We start from the raw sequence: 19761 nt of genomic DNA, 5'->3' as shown, positions 1-19761 counted from the left end.
TAAAAATATTGTTCGTTTATTGGCCCAGGTTCTTATCAATTATAACAAACAAACGTCAGCTTTCAACTTTAAGTTTACAATAAAAATCCATATGACGGAAAGAAGAATTTAATGAATAACAACAACGAGGTTATAGTGTTTAGAGTGATGATGTACGCTATTCCTTTACTAATTTTATAGACCATAAACTATACTGAGAGCGTACTGTATATTTCGTTTATTTTAAGTTGATTCTGGCCTAACCTATAGTATATCAAAATTAGCGCTCACAAGTAAATTTTTAATCTTAAATTAAATTTTAAAACCCCAACTAGTCGTAAAAAATTTAAAGTAAAACTAACCAAAGTAAAATAGCTTAAAATTTTCGCGCACTACTTCCTTTTTGAAGTTTTTAGCAACCTGAGAAAAGGCCGCCTTAATTCACTCCCAACCCTTAAACGGGTAAATGTAAAATTTAACGTCTTGGAAAGTTCAAGAGGTAATATAATTAACCATTGTAATTTTTTAATGAGGACAAAGACAGCCAAGCTAGTTTTTGAAGTTGATTTTTAAACTTAGGGCAATTCATCCAGCCAACCCGGGTTAAAAACTTCACCATTGACCAGACCAGCCCCCCATTTTTTTTTTCTCATTTTTCAATTGGGCGGATGCAATAGCTGAACCAGACTATTAAGATTAATCGCGCTATGGGGTGTGAAGCCTTTTTCCTCATATAACTCGCCTAGGATAGAATCAACTGTTGTGATTTAAACTTTTATATTTTTATCATTTATAAAGCTAAGTAAAAACTAGAGGGAAACCCAGTACAGCTGACTGAGCACAAAGGTAAAGAACTATTATCCCCCCTGAATAACAAGCTTTAATACGGATTTTTATATTTTGAAAGGATTTACTTTAATAACCATTTTACTGTTTTTGGTCTTTCATGGTTAAACTCCATCAATAATAAAGGCTAAAAACCATTATGAAAATTATTTAACTCTTGTTGAACAATATTCGACCAAAAGTTAAGGAATTATTCGATATTATACTAAATTATATCCTATTCTAAAAATATACTTGCTTGTCTGTCTGTCTGTCTGTTTGTTTGTATCCAATAAACGTCAAAATGGCTTAACTTATCCAGCCCAAATTTGTGGAACCTCACAAAACCCCAAGGAAGGTTTTTGGATGATCAAAATTTCAAAAATTAGCCTACAACAAAATTCGATTTCATTAAATTTTGAAAATCCACAACTTTTTTTGTTTGTTTACAGTGTATACAAAGAGAAAATGTTTACAATTGAACTAGAAGATGGGAGCGAAGCGCCCTGAAAGCCTAGTTATACTAAAAGGTCTAGGGTTAGTACAAGGTTACCCTCAAAGGATGAGATATCAGAGACCACTTTCCTTAGATTCATGATTCCTAGCAACAGTAAACTTATTTCTTTCTATTTCAAATACTAAAACAAGCCATAAAACAGACAAAAAACTTAATTCAATCTTGTAATCAGCATGTGAAAGCAGATTCAGGTCGTCTTTACAGTCTCGTCCTTTGTGGGTAACCCTTGTATTTGTTCCAATGCGCCCCCTTTGCATCCGCCCCTGCACCCAAGCATTAAAAACACTGAAAAAATAATAAAACAGTGAGACAAATATTTTTATAATTTATTAATAAATAAACTAAACAGAGATGAACTGACAATTCTTTGCAGCTTTACCATTCACCTAAAAAAAAAACTTTTAGAAATAAAAATTGTAAAATGTAAAATTGTAATTTTTGGATGGTTTGCAGATGGTATTTAACCCGTTCATGGTTGTTAATTGTAACTTGAAACATATTTGAATTTTGTGTTTAAAATTCCTCAATTTTAATTTAATGAACAATTCAGCTTTTTTGAAAAGACAGAACGTTTTAAGACTTACAAATATAATTTTTTATGATGAGTTGATTATCTTTGTATTTAATAATGATTTAAATATATAATCAATTACATTAGTTTGATATTAATTGATACATTTACTAATAAATAGATCAACTAAAAGATAAATAGATAAACATAGATATGAAAAATAGATGGAATGATCGACAAACTGGATCAATTGATTGATTTATTAATACCCTGAATGCTCAATTGATTGATTGACTAACATCCTGAATGCTCAATTGATTGATGAATTGATAAATTGGTTGAGTAATTGATAAATTGATTAAGTAATTGATAAATAGATGAATTGATTGATTTATCACCTTGCTGAGTATGGCTGACAACGATCTGCCTGGTCCACATTCATAAACCCGGGGATATATAGCAGCAGGCCCCAGCTGGAACAGGGAACTGAAGAATAATGATTTCAGTGATAATAATGATAATAATAACATTGATAAAAATGATAAGAATAATCATGATAATGATAATAACAATGATAATGATAATGATAATGATAATGATAATGATAATGATAATGATAATGATAATNACATGAACATGAACATGAACATGAACATGAACATGAACATGAACATGAACATGAACATGAACATGAACATGAACATGAACATGAACATGAACATGAACATGAACATGAACATGAACATGAACATGAACATGAACATGAACATGAACATGAACATGAACATGAACATGAACATGAACATGAACATGAACATGAACATGAACATGAACATGAACATGAACATGAACATGAACATGAACATGAACATGAACATGAACATGAACATGAACATGAACATGAACATGAACATGAACATGAACATGAACATGAACATGAACATGAACATGAACATGAACATGAACATGAACATGAACATGAACATGAACATGAACATGAACATGAACATGAACATGAACATGAACATGAACATGAACATGAACATGAACATGAACATGAACATGAACATGAACATGAACATGAACATGAACATGAACATGAACATGAACATGAACATGAACATGAACATGAACATGAACATGAACATGAACATGAACATGAACATGAACATGAACATGAACATGAACATGAACATGAACATGAACATGAACATGAACATGAACATGAACATGAACATGAACATGAACATGAACATGAACATGAACATGAACATGAACATGAACATGAACATGAACATGAACATGAACATGAACATGAACATGAACATGAACATGAACATGAACATGAACATGAACATGAACATGAACATGAACATGAACATGAACATGAACATGAACATGAACATGAACATGAACATGAACATGAACATGAACATGAACATGAACATGAACATGAACATGAACATGATCATCAACATGATCATCAACATAATCATGAACATGATCATGAACATGATCATGAACATGAACATGATCATCAACATGATCATCAACATAATCATGAACATGATCATGAACATGATCATGAACATGATCATGAACATGATCATGACCATGATCATGAACATGATCATAAACATGATCATTAACATAATCATGAACATAATCATAAACATAATCATGAACCTTATCATTAACATAATCGTTAACATGATCATGATCAAAATCATGAACACGGCCACGAACATGAATATGAAAAAAATATAAAAGTGAAAAACCTTGGATTTGATATTTTAGTGAATTTGAGAGCTTCTGTGAAAGGTTCTACTGCTGGTTGCATTAAAGGTGTATGGAAAGCTCCACTAAAAATAAAGTTTAAAGAGACAAGTATGAAGAGCTCCACTAAAATAATGTTTAAAGGGATTGTATGAAAAGCTTTACTAAAAATAAAGTTTAAAGAGATAGTATGAAGAGCTCCACTGAAAATAATGTTTAAAGGGATTGTATGAAAAGCTCCACTAAAAATAATGTTGAAAGGGATTGTATGAAAAGCTTCCCTAAAAATAAAGTTTAAAGAGATAGTATGAAGAGCTCCACTGAAAATAATGTTTAAAGGGATTGTATGAAAAGCTCCACTAAAAATAATGTTTCAAGGGATTGTTTGAAAAGCTCCACTAAAAATAATGTTTAAAGGAAGTGTATGAAAATCTCCACTAAAAATAGCCCATCCTAGCTGCAGCACTTGGCCTCTATTGCAGCCTGAGGCGCTTCAGAGAGCCTAACCTATCCTTTGGGAAGTTGCTGCTTGTGTAACTGTAAATATTTAAGTTGCTACTTGTGAAATTGTCTCTTGGGAAGTCGCCCTTGGGAAAATACCTTTGGAAAAGTGCCTAATACCAATCTTTATACAGTTTAATCTAGAACATAGGGAGACATCGGAAGATTTTATGAATGTCATTTTCTGAACCTACTGATAATAGAATGCTGTATATATTTAATTTTTTTTTAATATGGAGCTCTTTAAAACTGTTCCCGCATACTTCATGGCTCTTTAGTCTTTATTTATTTATAAAATAAATAAAATTTAGGTATAACAGTTAAAAACCCATTACAAAATTGTGAAGACGACATTTTACAAATTCTTTCAATGTCTCCATAGTTCTGGGTTTAACAGAATATAATTTGCTCTGTTTGGTTCCAATAAACTCCGAAGCGATAGGTCAAAATTAAATGTGTATTCACTTGGAATTGGAAATCAACTGACAAGTTTTCATTCTTTCTGACAGGGGGGGGGGGAGGTCAGATCCCCCTCAAAGTGGAAATAAAATCTAGGTCAGCTATAAGTACTAAGATCCAACCTGACTGGTAATCGTTTAGTTTTACGGATTTGGAAGTCGTCTCTGTTCTGTTCGAGGAACTGTAATCCTTCCTCGTTACCAGCTACCACCTTGGCCCCAGTATACAGGTGGTTAGCTACCTAGATACAGTGATACAGTAGATACAGTAGATACAGGAGATACAGAGATAGATAGATACAAGATACAGAGATGCAGAGATAAAACGATACAGAGATGGATAGATACAGAGATAAAGGTATAAAGAAATACAGAAATACAGAAATGCTGATATACAAAGAGACAGAGATAGATAGATAGAAAGCTTAATAGATAGATATATAGATAGATATAGATAGATATAGATAGTTAGATAGATAGTTAGATAGATAGATATATATAGATAGATAGATAGTTAAATAGATAGATAGTTAGATAGATAGACTGAACAAAAAAGAAGGACCCTGGTTCTGATAAATAATAAGGTTAAAATTACCCTGCAGACTGGATTTGTGATATTGTGCTCCCGTCTACACCACTCCTCAGCTACCTAAACAATCAATCAATCAATCAATCAATCAATCAATCAATCAATAAAACAATGAATCAATCATAAAATCCACTAATTAATCAATTGATCAATCAATAAATGAACCAAATACACCAAAAAGATTAACTCGTCAATCAATGAATCAATGAACCTGTAATCCTAGGGGGAGTTTATTATCAGCTCCTATAAATACGGACATCATCCCGGATCTAAATATTTTATTGTAATAGGTTCTGTTTCCGTTTCCATTTCCACTCCTGTGACCGTTCCCGAGTTCGTTCCCGAGTCCGTTTGCGAGTCTGTTCCCGAACCCGTTCCTGTTTCTGTTCCCGATCCCGATCCCATTCCCGTTCCTATTCGGCTGTTCCTGTTCCCGTTTCTATTTTCATTCCTGTTCCAATTCCAATTCCCATACCTGTTTCTGTTCCCATTCTCATTCTCGTTTTCGTTCTTGTTCTCGTTCCCGATCTTTTTCTCTTTCCTTTTGCTGTTCATGTTCCTGTTCCCGTTCCCATTCCCGTTCCCATTTCCGTTCCTTTTCCAGGCCCTGTTCCCATTCCTTTTCCGTTTCCTGTTTCTGTTCCTGTTCCCTTTCCTGTTTCTGTTCCTGTTCCTTTTCCTGTTACTGTTCACGTTCCCGTTTCCGTTCCTGTTCCTGTTCCCGTTCCCGTTTCTATTCTCATTCCTGTTCCCATTCCCATTCCTGTCTTTTCTAATGTCTAATAGTAAATTATTTCTTAGTATGACTAGAAAAAAAATATTATACAGATAGTGCTGGAGTTCTTGTATCATGTCTGATGCCAAGTGTCTAGTATTTAATACCTAGTGAGTTGACTAGAAGCTTGCATCGCCTCTGCTCTGATTTTGACCAAGTTAATTCCCTAGAATTAGACAAAATATAATTAAGATAAATTCTTCAGAAGACTTGATTTTTAAACTTAAAGGGACTGTTCTAGTAATTTTAAGATTCACAATGGAACCTTTTAAACCTTTATCAAATAAAAAATACAACTATATTTTATAAATATATGATGTATATACCAACGAGGTTATAGAGTATAGAGTGATGATGTACGCTAATCCTTTACGCTATCTGGATGATTGTTTCATTATGACAATTATACATATTTACCTCCGGGAATGAAATAGCTCCTGTAAATATTAAAGCTGTGATTTCTCCAACAGAGAACCCAGCAACAGCCATACAGTTACTCACTGCTGTCTCCTGATAGGGAATAATCAGGAAATCAAAAAGGTTTGTTCTTATCCCAAAGGATCTTTATTGTTCTTAAGTTGAAGATTCATTTTACATTGATCAATGAACAATCAATGATCTATGATCAATGGTCAATGTACGACTTAGCATTGAAACAATGATCAATCAATGAAAAATCAATAATCAATTATAAATAATCAGTTAATAATCGATGAATTAATGAAATACCAATGATTTTTCAATAAATGATCAATGAGCGATTAATGAATGACCTCAAAAACCAATTACAATGAATAATAAACATGTTTGCACCTGTTGTTGATATAACAATTCTACTGCTGCTAAACTAGAAACTACTGTAGCAGGCTGGCAATAAACTGTCTCATCTGAAGTAAACAAAATTATGTTTTTTAGCAAGCGGCAACTACCCAAGGGTGTTTTCTCTGGTGGCAACTTCCTAAATTTGCAACTTCCCAAGTATCTCCTTGCCGCAGTACTCGAGCCTATTCAAGCTGCCCCCTAGCCCATTGTAGCGTGCAGCCTCTGGCGTCTCAGAGGGGTTAACCTAACTTTTGGGAAGTTGCCACTTAAGAAATGGAACATTTGGGAAGTTGCCGTTGGAAAAATGCCTTTGGGAAAGTACCCAACACCAACAAAATATCTTTACAAGGTTTTTTTTTTAGGAAAATCAACTTTTAATCCCTTCCTTCAAATACAATACTCCTTATTACTGGGGTTTATTTTTTCCTGAAAAATCCTTTTACAAAAAAGTTAATAAAAATTTTATTTTTTTTTCAATCAAACTAAAAAGTTGTAAACTTAAAAACTTTTTCTCATATTCTCAAATTAGCTTTTGTATTCTTCCAACAAAGGAATATAAATGATACAAATTGTCCCATTTGTTTTGGAATGACCATGCTCTGTTTCATTTTAAAATCCGTGAACCAAATATAAGGAATAGTGAGAGGTAGCTGAATCGGAAGATATATATTAACCACATCTCTTGTGTGCCAGTTCAAGTTGAAGAGAAGAAGTTGAACCACGTCTGCACAGTTCAACTCTCACCATTTGTTAAATCTAGGCCCATATCTATTAATGTCAAGTTGACACTGATTTACCTTTCTTCAAAGAGTATCTGAGAATCAATTAAAGTATTTAACTTAAAGTGCTGAACAAAAACTTTTATTTAATCTAAAAAAATACCGAGCGTGGATTTAGGTCCCCTCAGACAGAGTTCTAGCAGATCATAACCCAATATTTGGCTGAGGACAGTTTTATTTTACACCAAATTTTAATCAAGTTTTAATCAAATTTGACTAAAGTTTGAATCAAGTTTACACCAGATTTACACCAGATTTACACCAGTTTTACACCAATTTTACACCAATTTTACACCAATTTTACACCAGTTTCGCACTAGTTATACACCAGTTATACACTAGTTTTACACTAATTTTACAATTTTTGAACAATTTTTAATTGACAAAATATAAAATAAGCCTCCCTGGCATCATTATAAAGTTCTTTCACCGAAGGAACATCTGAAACAAAAAATCTAATTTTTAAACACCAAAAAATGGTCATTTTTCATAGGAGAAACTTTTTAATATTAAAACTATTCAGTCTAAAAATTTTAAATTTTGATAATAAATACAAATTTCAAATTTCTCAAAAAGATCAACAACATTCTAAACTTAATATGAAGTCATCAGTAACTGACAGTTTGCAAAAGACTTTCTCAAAATAAATATTTTCCGATAAAATACCCAATTATCTGAACAGTAGAGATGGGCGTGTTTGGCTTTTTAATCATCTTGTTTGTTCATCATTCGTGAATGACCCATTTCATTTTCTTTTCAATGAATCAAAAACAAATTTTCCGTCTATTTCGTTTGTTTTCTCACTTAAAAAATGTTCAGTAAAATTTGTTGTTCAGTAAAAACGTTTGTTCAATATATTCATTCATTCAGTAAAAAAAGTTATTTTTTAAAAAGTTTTTTAAAAACTTGTTCGTTCAGTAAAAACACCATCGTAGTTTTTGAAAAAGTTTCATACTAAACATTATTGATTCATTATAAAACAAACGGTTTTTTAAATTCTTTGGAAAATTTGTTCATTCAGTTAAAAAATGAGCAAAAAAAACAAGGGCTTTTTAATTTCTCTGAAAAATCAAAGTCGTTCGTCCATCATAAGTTTTTTTTTCACAAAAAATTTGTTCATTTTCAAAATTTTTGTTTGCTCAAAAAAGAGATGCCCATCTCTACTGAACAGTCCCTTTAAAAGGAAACAAGATTGACAAAAGATATAAATACTATTACCAAGAAGCTTCTGCCCCATTCCAACAAACTGCATTCCTTGCCCAGGGAACAGGATAACTGATTTATCACTCAGGTCTAAACGGAAATTTTACGTAAAAATTTTGTAAATAAAACGTAAATTATGTAATTTGACAAAATGAAAGTTTTTTTTGGGAAAATTTTTTAATTTTCTGGTAATCCCCTTAAAGGTATTAATTATGACTTGTACAAAAAGGACCAATATAGGTGACTCAAATCAAATCAAATCAAATCAAATCAAATCAAATCAAATCAAATCAAATCAAATCAAATCAAATCAAATCAAATCAAATCAAATCAAATCAAATCAAATCAAATCAAATCAAATCAAATCAAATCAAATCAAATCAAATCAAATCAAATCAAATCAAATCAAATCAAATCAAATCAAATCAAATCAAATCAAATCAAATCAAATCAAATCAAATCAAATCAAATCAAATCAAATCAAATCAAATCAAATCAAATCAAATCAAATCAAATCAAATCAAATCAAATCAAATCAAATCAAATCAAATCAAATCAAATCAAATCAAATCAAATCAAATCAAATCAAATCAAATCAAATCAAATCAAATCAAATCAAATCAAATCAAATCAAATCAAATCAAATCAAATCAAATCAAATCAAATCAAATCAAATCAAATCAAATCAAATCAAATCAAATCAAATCAAATCAAATCAAATCAAATCAAATCAAATCAAATCAAATCAAATCAAATCAAATCAAATCAAATCAAATCAAATCAAATCAAATCAAATCAAATCAAATCAAATCAAATCAAATCAAATCAAATCAAATCAAATCAAATCAAATCAAATCAAATCAAATCAAATCAAATCAAATCAAATCAAATCAAATCAAATCAAATCAAATCAAATCAAATCAAATCAAATCAAATCAAATCAAATCAAATCAAATCAAATCAAATCAAATCAAATCAAATCAAATCAAATCAAATCAAATCAAATCAAATCAAATCAAATNCTTAGCATGGAGGGTCCCTTGAAGTTATGCTTCAGTTCCTTCATATTAACAAAGTATAATTACTAAACTGACCTAACGGACTTTCATCGTATGATACTTCAGCATTGTCTAAATACTCGTGGGAAGCACTACTGGAGTTTACGAAACCTTTCTCTGAACCGTTTGAATCACTGGAGAACCTTTCCATACCGTTCAAATCACTGCAGAGGAAAACTATTCTTTTCCAACTTTCAAACAAAATGGGAAATGCAATGGGAATGCAATAATAAAAGAGGGAGTTTAACATTGCATTGGCTTCCCTCGAGATGTTTGAAAACCCAACAAGGTCTTTGGAAGCCTTAGCAGTGTTTTATTCCCTGCAATATTTATTGCTGCCCTATTACCTCCCTAAAATGAAGAGATCAATAATTTTTAAGTTCTACACATATAAGAAGGTAAAAATAGTTGATACCACAATATTAAAAATCGAGAAAATGTTTTGAATAAAATTTAAACAATTTTCTTATAACTTTCTGTATAAAACAAATTTTTGTTGTCAAAAATATTTTCCTGTTCCTGTGAAGGAGTCTGTACTGTTTGAGACCCACTTGGGCATCTGTTAATAATCTTCCTGATCTTAGGAAACAGGAGACAAACATTATATCTGAATAATTCAGCAGTTCATCAATGATTTATCTTATTAAACAGGAAATAAACATTTCATCTGAATAATTCAGCAGTTTATCAATGATTTATCTTAGTAAACAGGAGACAAACATTTTATCTAAATAATTCAGCAGTTTATCAATCATTGATCTTAGTGAACAGGAGACAAACATTTATCTGAATAATTCAGCTATTAAAAAATCATTCATCTTTGTTATCAATTTATCAATTGATAAAAAAATTGATTAGTATCTTGGAAAATTGATAAGAGAGTTAACAAACCGCTCTGATAGCAAATCAATTGAGTAGTTGTTAAAAATAAATTGATTTATCAAGTTAATTACCTAATTAATTAATTAATTAACAAAATATTAAATTAACAAAATTATTTATTGTCAAAAATTATTCAATCGGACAACTCAAACTTAATCTTTATCAAGATATTAATATTTTTAACATAAGGTATAATTAAATTAAAATGGTTTAAATGCAAATGTTACAAAAAAAAAATTTACAAAAGTTTGGTCTCTAGCTGGGAATATATAGCAATGAAAAAGACAACAAAATGGAGAGAATAATATTCAAATTAATAATTTATAAAGAATATTGATCCAATCACAGTTTTTAGCATTCAGAAGGAAGAGATAGTGCAGTTGTTCTTCTTATTGCTTATTTTTGAAAAAAAATCTATAAAAAAAATTTGATTGGGGTCCAACATGCTATTTCAAAAAAACTACATTTTTAATATGGTCTTTTGTGTTTATTAAATGCCCTTCCCATCCTTTTGCTAAGAATTTTCTGAACTCTAGTGTTTACTCTTTGACCTCTAATTAGGCCTCTCTAACTGGTATAAAGTGCTGATAATAACTCTTGGTGAAATCAATCATTTTGTCCTGAAAAAAATAATTTTATTTTTCATTTGTGAGTTATTTTTGTTGTTGATTTCATTTGTAGAATTTGTAATACATGCATAGTATATACAGTATGGACGGTATGTACGGTATGCATAGTATGGACGGTATGTAACATATGGACAGTATGCATAGTTTGGACGGTATGTACAGTATGGACGATAGGCATGGTATGTACAGTATGGACAATNTGATAATGATAATGATAATGATAATGATAATGATAATGATAATGATAATGATAATGATAATGATAATGATAATGATAATGATGAAAGGTAAGGGTTGTGTCAGGTCCCTTTATGAAATGTGGAGTTTCAATTTACTCTGATTTATACAATTTTAGAATTTTTTCATAAATTGGCCTGGATTGAAAAAAAGGTTCCTACAAATTGTTAATTTATCGCGATGATTCCAGCAGCTGACCAAATCTGAGCTATGCCTGAATTTTGCGGTACCTAACAGAATTTAAATAACAATACCCCCTATAAATAAAATTCTTATTGGGTTTTATATTAATAATAGTTTTGAATCAATTAATTGATCTACCTTCTTCTGCTGTAAGGACTGGGGGATCTCCTGTAATCCCAACAGGATCTCCCCTTTCACAATCCCTAGCTCTGGATCCAGCCGTAGGTCTTCCCATATACATTAGAGTGACAATATATCATCTGTACAACTTCAAACGATCCAATTTGATGTTGGACAGTGGACACCCTGTATCTTGACTTGAGATGCATGGAAGCTTGGTAGGAACCTTTGGTAGGGTATCCTCCTCATCATCTGACGGTAAAACACCTTTCTGCTCCACCAGTAAAGCATTGTTCTTCCTGTTGATCTTCTTGATGCCATTTTTGGTAATCTTAAAATTTTTAAAATATTTTCCTGTTGGTAAGATATATCAGGAAAACATTTCAAAAATTCTAAAAGCGCCAAAAAAAGTTTTCTATCACGCAGGGCGCAGCGTGCGGCCTAAGCTGAGATTTTTAAGTACAGCCCGACCTAACATAAACTTAAACTAGCTAGGTGCCGGTTTTCTTTAAAACAAAGTCTAACTAAAACGTGAGTCTTAAATGACAATGACAATGCCAAAGCCAAAGCCAATATATTATCTGTACAACTTCAAACGATCCAATTTGATGTTGGACACCCTGTATCTTGACTTGAGGTACACGACAGTTATAACATCAAGCTTGGTAGGAACCTTTGGTAAGGTATCCTCCTCATCATCTGACGGTAAAACACCTTTCTGCTCCATGGGTGGAGCAATTTTCTTCCTGTTGATCTTCTTGATGACATTTTTGGTACTTTTAAATTTTTTTAAATATTTTCCTGATGGTAAGATATATCGGGAACATATCTAAAAACTTCTAAAAGCTCAAAAAAAAAAATTTCTATCATGCAGGGCGCAGCGTGCGGCCTAAGCTGAGATTTTAAAGTACAGCCCGACCTAACATAAACTCAAACTAGCTAGGTGCCGGTTTTCCCTAAAACAAAGTCTAACTAAAACTCGAGTCTTAAATGACGACAACGATAACGATTACGATTACGATAACGATAACGATAACGATAACGATAACGATTACGATTACGATTACGATACCGATAACGATAACGATAAAGATAACGATAATGATAACGATAATGATAACGATAACGATAACGATAATGATAACGATAACGATAATGATAACGATAACGATAACGATAACGATAACGATAACGATAACGATAACGATAACGATAACGATAATGATAATGATAATGATAATGATAATGATAATGATAATGATAATGATAATGATAATGATAATGATAATGATAATGATAATGATAATGATAATGATAATGATAATGATAATGATAATGATAATGATAATGATAATGATAATGATAATGATAATGATAATGATAATGATAATGATAATGATAATGATAATGATAATGATAATGATAATGATAATGATAATGATAATGATAATGATAATGATAATGATAATGATAATGATAATGATAATGATAATGATAATGATAATGATAATGATAATGATAATGATAATGATAATGATAATGATAATGATAATGATAATGATAATGATAATGATAATGATAATGATAATGATAATGANACCACACTCCCTTCTCCTAGATAAGTTTCCCAATATATATAGGAACTCAGGATATAGCAGCATTCACTTCCTTCTCCTAGATAAGTTTCCCAATATATATATATTGGAACTCAGGATAGCAGCATTCATTTCCTTCTCCTAGATAAGTTTCCCAATATATATATATAGGAACTCAGGATATAGCAGCATTCACTTCCTTCTCCTAGATAAGTTTCCCAATATATATATTGGAACTCAGGATAGCAGCATTCATTTCCTTCTCCTAGATAAGTTTCCCAATATATATAGGAACTCAGAATAGCAGCATTCACCACACTCCCTTCTCCTAGATAAGTTTCCCAATATATATAGGAACTCAGGATATAGCAGCATTCATTTCCTTCTCCTAGATAAGTTTCCCAAAATATATATTGGAACTTAGGATAAAGCAACATTCACATATGCAAAGGGATGAAATCAAAAGAATTCACTTTATGAGCTAGAAAACGACCAGTTTTGCCAAATACTGATCAAATCAAGGTGTAAAGGATAGCATTGTGAATAGGACATGCCCCTCTGTAAACGGAAGGTCACTTTGAATAATAAAATCAAATAAAATCAGAATATATAAATAAACCAGAGCTGGGAACTTTTGAATGATGGTATCAGGATTAATGCTTTATCTCTTTTTAAAAAATGCTTGTTCTCCTCTTGTTTTTATCTCCAGATTAATTAACCGATTCTGAATAATTCTAAATAAATGAATAAATGAATAAACGAACAAAAAAACAAATGACGAAACGAACAAATGAAGCAGCGAACAAATGAACAAGCGAATAAATAAAAATAAATGAATAAATTAATATAAATGAATAAATAAATTCACCTATATAAACATGATCTCCTATCTGCAAAGGGAAAAATGCAACCCCTTTGCTGAACTTCTTGAATGGCGGCCTAAAATAAAGTTTTATGATGTAATTAGGCAGTACGGTACAGTACAGTACGGTACTTTACATCGATACAGTACAGTACTCTACTGTACATCGGTACATTACAGTACGGTACAGTACAGTACGGTACAGTACAGTACGGTACAGTACAGTACGGTACAGTACAGTACGGTATAGTACAGTACGACACAGCACAGTTCGGTTTAGTACAGTACGGTACAGTACAGTACAAAACGGTGCAGTACAGTATAGTATGGTACAGTATGGTACGGTGCAGTACAGACCGGTACAGTACAGTACAGTACGATACAGTACAGTTCAGTACGGTACAGTGCAGTACGGTACAGTACAGTACGGTACAGTACAGTACAGTACGGTACAGTACAGTACGGTACAGTACAGTACGGTACAGTACAGTACCCTACAGTACAGTACGGTACATTACAGTACGGTACAGTACAGTACGATACAGTACAGTACGGTACAGTGCTGTACAGTACAGTGCTGTACAGTACAGTTCTGTACAGTACAGTACGGTACAGTAAAGTACGGTACAGTAAAGTACTTACGATACAGTACAGTACGATACAGTACAGTACGATACAGTACAGTACGATACAGTACAGTACGATACAGAACAGTACGATACAGTACAGTCCGATACAGTACAGTACAATACAGTACAGTACGATACAGTACAGTACGATACAGTACACTACGGAAAAATAAAGTACGTTACAGCACAGTACGGTTCAGTACAGTACGGTACAGTACAATAAAGTACAGTATGATACAGTACGGCACAGTACAATACAGTGTAGTAGAGTAGTGAAGAGCAGAGTCGAGTCGAGTAAAGTACAGTACAGTAGAGTAGAGTAGAGTAGAGTACAGCACGGTTTATTTACTAACCTAAGTACTGCTTTACTGGAGATAATACAGTGCCTCCCAACTCTTACATTTGCTAGATCTCCTCTAATAATTGCATCTCCCTCGACTATATTCTAAACATAATTATTGCATCTCCCACAACTATATTCTAAACATAATAATTGCATCTCCCTCCACTATATTCTAAACATAATAATTGCACCTTCTTCAACTATATTTTAAACATAATAATTGCATCTCCCTCAACTATATTCTAAACTTAATAATTGCATCTCCTTCCACTATATTCTAAACATAATAATTGCATCTTCCTCCACTATATTCTAAACATAAATATTGCATCTTACCCAACTATATTCTAAACATAATAATTGCATCTTTCTTAAACTATATTCTAAACATAATAAGTGCAACTTTTAATAGAATTTTTATTATTTCCAGTTAATAAATAAAAATTTATTTTTACTATCCATACTACTTAAGAACAACATTTAGAGGAGCACAGGTCGCCATTAAATTACTAAGCCATTATAACGATGCTACATAAACTGAAAAATTTCGCATTTTTACCCATTTGATCGCATTCGTTTGATCGCAAAAAATGAGAAAATTTACCCTTTTTTCGCGAAATTCGGCTTTAATCTTTTTTTTGCGAAAAAATGCGAAGTTTTTGCTAAATAAAAAACCGAAATTTTTCGCATTTCATTCGATCGCGAAAAATGCAAATATTTTCGCTTTTTTCCGCAAAATTTTGCTTTACTCTGTTTTGCAAAAAAATTTGGCGAAAAAATGCGAAAATTTCGCGAAAAAAAATGCGAAAATTTTCGCTTAATATAAAATGCGAAGATTTTGGGAAAACAAAATGCAAAACTTTTACGAAAAAAATACTGAAGAAAATTATTAATTTTATGCCGAACTACAAAAAATAAGAAAACGTCGTCTTCGAAATTAAAATATATGTCGTCTTAACTATTTTAAATTTTATGAAAACTACCTTTCCATTAAGAATAATATTCTGTGAACCACAGAGTACACTGGCTCTAGAAACTCTAAATATATATATATATTTAATAATTTTATAATTCAATTCTTACAAAATATAATATGTTCTTTAAAGGCCCCTGAAACAAGAACTATTGCTGGTAAAACAAGCTAAAATTCGAGAATATAATATTTTAAAATAATTCCGACAGATTTGACAATTTGTTAACCTTTATTAATCTTTTACGGAGAAATTGATAAAACACTGTTAGGTTTAAAGGGAGTGTTCGCGAAAAATGAAAGGGGGTATAGGCTTAATGCGATAAAAAAGCGCTTTTGAACGCTACTAATCTTACTTCTATCTGTTGCGTCTATAAGTAGAAAATTGATAAAGACGTCTTATACCGAAGAGCGTAGCGCCCATACAAATTGAGGAAGTTGGAAAATGCGAAAAAATCAAATTAATATCAAACAATTTCAATTCAATTCAATTCAATAAATTATTTAATTTCAAACAAATCATTCAGATATTACAACCTATAGTCATCGATTATCTTCCGCCACATTTTTATATATTTGATATTTCATACTAGTTTTGATTTTGTTTTTTAAAATAATATTTAGCTTACAACTTGTTTTCGAATATTCCTGGAAAATATGAAAATGTCGTCTTCATTACCAAAAATCCTCGAAACAGGAATAAATGTTTTTATAAGTATCTCTCAGATCATAACAATTAAAACATATTATGAAAAATCAACTATATATAACTATATATATAAGATAATCGATGACTATAAGTTGTAATATCTGAATGATTTGTTTGAAATTAAATTGATTTTTTTTACGGTCTAAGTCGTATGTTGCAATTTTCTCAATTTGTATGGACGCCATGTTATTCGGTATGAGACGTTTTTAACAATTTTCTCCTAATAGACGCAACAGATAGAAGTAAGATTAGTAGCGATCAAAAGCGCTTTTTTTATCGCATTAAGCCTATACCCCCTTTCATTTTTCGCGAACACTCCCTTTAAAGCTGATCTAATGAAACGCCAAAGGAGGTTGCTTTTTCAGAAGTAGGGCATGGCACACTTAGTAAACAAAATACTATCTATAATACAGTTTTATCATAATTACCAGCTTGGGAACCCAGCTTTGCATAGAAATTGAACTTTAACTATGTAAAAGTCAACCCACTTAATTTCAGTTTTTAAGCAAGATAATATCAGACCCGTATTCCTACCGAGTAAACCTATAGATTTGAGTGACTGGCTTCATGAGTTTTGATCAGACATACAAACAGAGATTAGTACTTTATATATCTATATATATAAAGTTGTAATACCTGTTTATTTGTTTGGTTGTTCGATCATAACTCAGTAACCCTTTGACCGATTTGTCTCAAATTTTAATTTTGAGATTCTAAGATTTTAAGATAAATTAGCTAAAATCTTAATTTGCGACCAAGCGCGGGCTTACAACGGGATTAACCATGAGTATTGAGTACACTGGGCAACGCTGGGTTCCCAAGCTAGTATACATATATGATATAAACAGTGCTTCTAAATTCAATCCCAAAAAAATAATTATAATTAATTCCAGGCGCGAAGTGGGGGGGGGGCCGGTACCCAGGTATGATTGGTAATAATGGTCAGATGACTAATAGTCAGCCTTCAGGTATATTAAAATAGATTTTAAACTTTAAAGTGCACCCCCCTAGGCTAAACCTCCACTACGCGCCTGATTAATTCTAAAAATAAATCCATTTCAATCTTCGCAAACACTCCCTTTAATGAGACAATAAATATATATATATATACCTGTTCCCACTTGCAGTTTCTATATACTCAGCTTTATTAAACGGAATGTCAGGAAGTTCCATTTTTCTGAAAAAAAAGAAGAGATTTCGTAATTTTTTCTTCTTCACAATTTCTTTTAATAAAACGCATTTTACTGGTTGTTTAGTCAGTATTTCGGCCGTCTGGCCGTTTGTTGTTGATCTATTTGGAAACCCAGACAAATCCACGTTGAAATCCATGATTTTCATCTTTTCCTAATAAGACATGAATCCACCTACCAGGGTCACCTATACAGTCAAACAAATACAACTGTGGAATAGGACTCAAGTTCCTCTACCTGACCCCGTCTCTCCTGTAGAACCCACCTACCAGGGTCACCTATACAGTCAAACAAATACAACTGTTGAATAGGACTCAAGTTCCTCTACCTGACCCCGTCTCTTCTGTAGAACCCACTTACCAGATTCCCATTACAGTCAAAAAAATACAACTGTGGAATAGGACTTGTTGCGCCACGGTTTCGTCACTTTGTCACGTTCTATAAATTCCCTCGCCCCTGAGTTCTTCACGAGAAAGATGTGAAACCCCTGAAGTCGAGGGGGGAACAAGTCTGTAGAGCAGCAGCAAAACCAGTTTTTGATTGTAAAATTTACTTTAGATTTATACTGTATCCGCCATTTCTCGTCAGTTATATTTGATATTTTGATACTGATAGATATTGTTGTGATCTGTATATGGCACATTAAAGTACTGCTATACACAGTCAAACAAATACAACTGAGGACTCAAGTTCATTTAAAGTACCGCACTGACTTTAAAGGAAATGTAACCGTAATATTAAGTGACCTTACATGCAAAGATGGCAATGCCCGATTCACCTTTATCTAATCAAGAATAAGGAACATATTGTCTTTTATCAGATGCAAGAGTGTTAAATTGTGATAATTCCTTTATTTTTCCCGCAGTAGAGATAGCACAATTGAAAAAAATAATAATTTTTCAAAATATTAAACATTTTTATCTTATTCATTCCGCTGTGAATAGGGCATTGTAATTTTTGGTCTCATGAATTTACGCTTACAGTCCCTTTAAGGCAGCAAGTTATACAGTGGGCTCAGTACATTTGCCATATTCACACCATAATACGATTGCAATAAGTAACACTTGCCATAATACGATTGCAATAAGTAACAAACACTTGCCATAAGTTACACTTGCTATAATGGTTACACTTGCTATTATTACAATTTATTATAGTTATAATTAACATCCATACACTTTTTTATTGAACAACTACAATTCAAATCAAATCAAATCAAATCAAATCAAATCAAATCAAATCAAATCAAATCAAATCAAATCCTCAAACTTTTGTGACTACAATTAACAAATAAATCTAAACAAAGGATAGCTCATGAGCATTATATAAGGTTAAGCTACAGCTCTATTGGAAAAGTATTGTATTGTCAATGACAACTAAAGTTGGGAATTTTCATGAGAAGATTGTTCGCATTTTTAGAAAAAATATTTGGATTTATATCTTTGTAAAAGTTAGAAAATTATTTATGGAAAGTGTAATTATGGCAAATGTATTTATGGGAAGTGTAATTATGGCAAATGTATTTATGGGAAGTGTAATTATGGCAAATGTATTTATGGGAAGTGTAATTATGGCAAATGTATTTATGGGAAGTGTAATTATGGCAAATGTATTTATGG

The 19761-nt window shown here is 31.8% G+C and overlaps 2 protein-coding genes and 1 long non-coding RNA gene across 3 annotated transcripts; all 3 read right to left on the bottom strand.

Moving 5' to 3' along the window:
- Positions 1-1631: 1631 nt before the first annotated feature.
- Positions 1632-2340, bottom strand: LOC111710565 (uncharacterized). Its single transcript, XR_002767081.1, has 2 exons — positions 2231-2340; positions 1632-1707 (listed from the first exon to the last, which is right to left on the bottom strand). It is a non-coding gene; the product is annotated as an uncharacterized LOC111710565 (long non-coding RNA).
- A 1218-nt stretch (positions 2341-3558) lies between these two features.
- On the bottom strand, positions 3559-8849 carry LOC111710539 (malonyl-CoA-acyl carrier protein transacylase, mitochondrial). The gene is made up of 10 exons (XM_023484644.1): positions 8751-8849; positions 7937-7973; positions 7636-7694; positions 6745-6818; positions 6349-6441; positions 6039-6097; positions 5368-5425; positions 5163-5216; positions 4691-4809; positions 3559-3694 (listed from the first exon to the last, which is right to left on the bottom strand). The coding sequence occupies exons 1-10, from the start codon at positions 8782-8784 to the stop codon at positions 3559-3561; spliced, it is 723 nt and encodes a 240-aa protein (XP_023340412.1). The 5' UTR covers positions 8785-8849.
- A 2116-nt stretch (positions 8850-10965) lies between these two features.
- On the bottom strand, positions 10966-18292 carry LOC111710538 (uncharacterized). Its single transcript, XM_023484643.1, has 9 exons — positions 18064-18292; positions 16257-16311; positions 15284-15375; positions 14308-14378; positions 13636-13767; positions 12518-12645; positions 12043-12175; positions 11863-11951; positions 10966-11295 (listed from the first exon to the last, which is right to left on the bottom strand). Exons 1-9 carry the CDS (start codon positions 18288-18290, stop codon positions 11233-11235), a joined length of 990 nt encoding a protein of 329 aa, XP_023340411.1. The 5' UTR covers positions 18291-18292; the 3' UTR covers positions 10966-11232.
- Positions 18293-19761: the final 1469 nt, after the last annotated feature.

Source organism: Eurytemora carolleeae, unplaced genomic scaffold (genome assembly GCF_000591075.1).
Source record: "Eurytemora carolleeae unplaced genomic scaffold, Eaff_2.0 scaffold490, whole genome shotgun sequence".
Taxonomy (NCBI): Eukaryota; Metazoa; Arthropoda; class Copepoda; order Calanoida; family Temoridae; genus Eurytemora; species Eurytemora carolleeae.
This window is presented reverse-complemented; position numbering and strand designations above follow the sequence as displayed.

Excerpts from the sequence above, each read along its gene's own strand:
- LOC111710539 (XM_023484644.1), bottom strand. The coding sequence starts at position 8,784 with ATGCAGTTTGTTGGAATGGGGCAGAAGCTTCTTG. Across the intron at positions 7,695-7,936 it reads GAACTTTATAATGATGCCAG|CCAAATATTGGGTTATGATC; the intron begins GGAGGCTTATTT and ends AACTGTCCTCAG. Across the intron at positions 5,217-5,367 it reads AACTCCCCCTAGGATTACAG|GTAGCTGAGGAGTGGTGTAG; the intron begins GTTCATTGATTC and ends TTGATTGTTTAG.
- LOC111710538 (XM_023484643.1), bottom strand. The coding sequence starts at position 18,290 with ATGAAAATCATGGATTTCAACGTGGATTTGTCTGGGTTTCCAAATAGA. Across the intron at positions 15,376-16,256 it reads ATATTATTCTTAATGGAAAG|AATATAGTCGAGGGAGATGC; the intron begins GTAGTTTTCATA and ends AATTATGTTTAG. Across the intron at positions 11,296-11,862 it reads AGTCCTTACAGCAGAAGAAG|GACAAAATGATTGATTTCAC; the intron begins GTAGATCAATTA and ends TATTTTTTTCAG.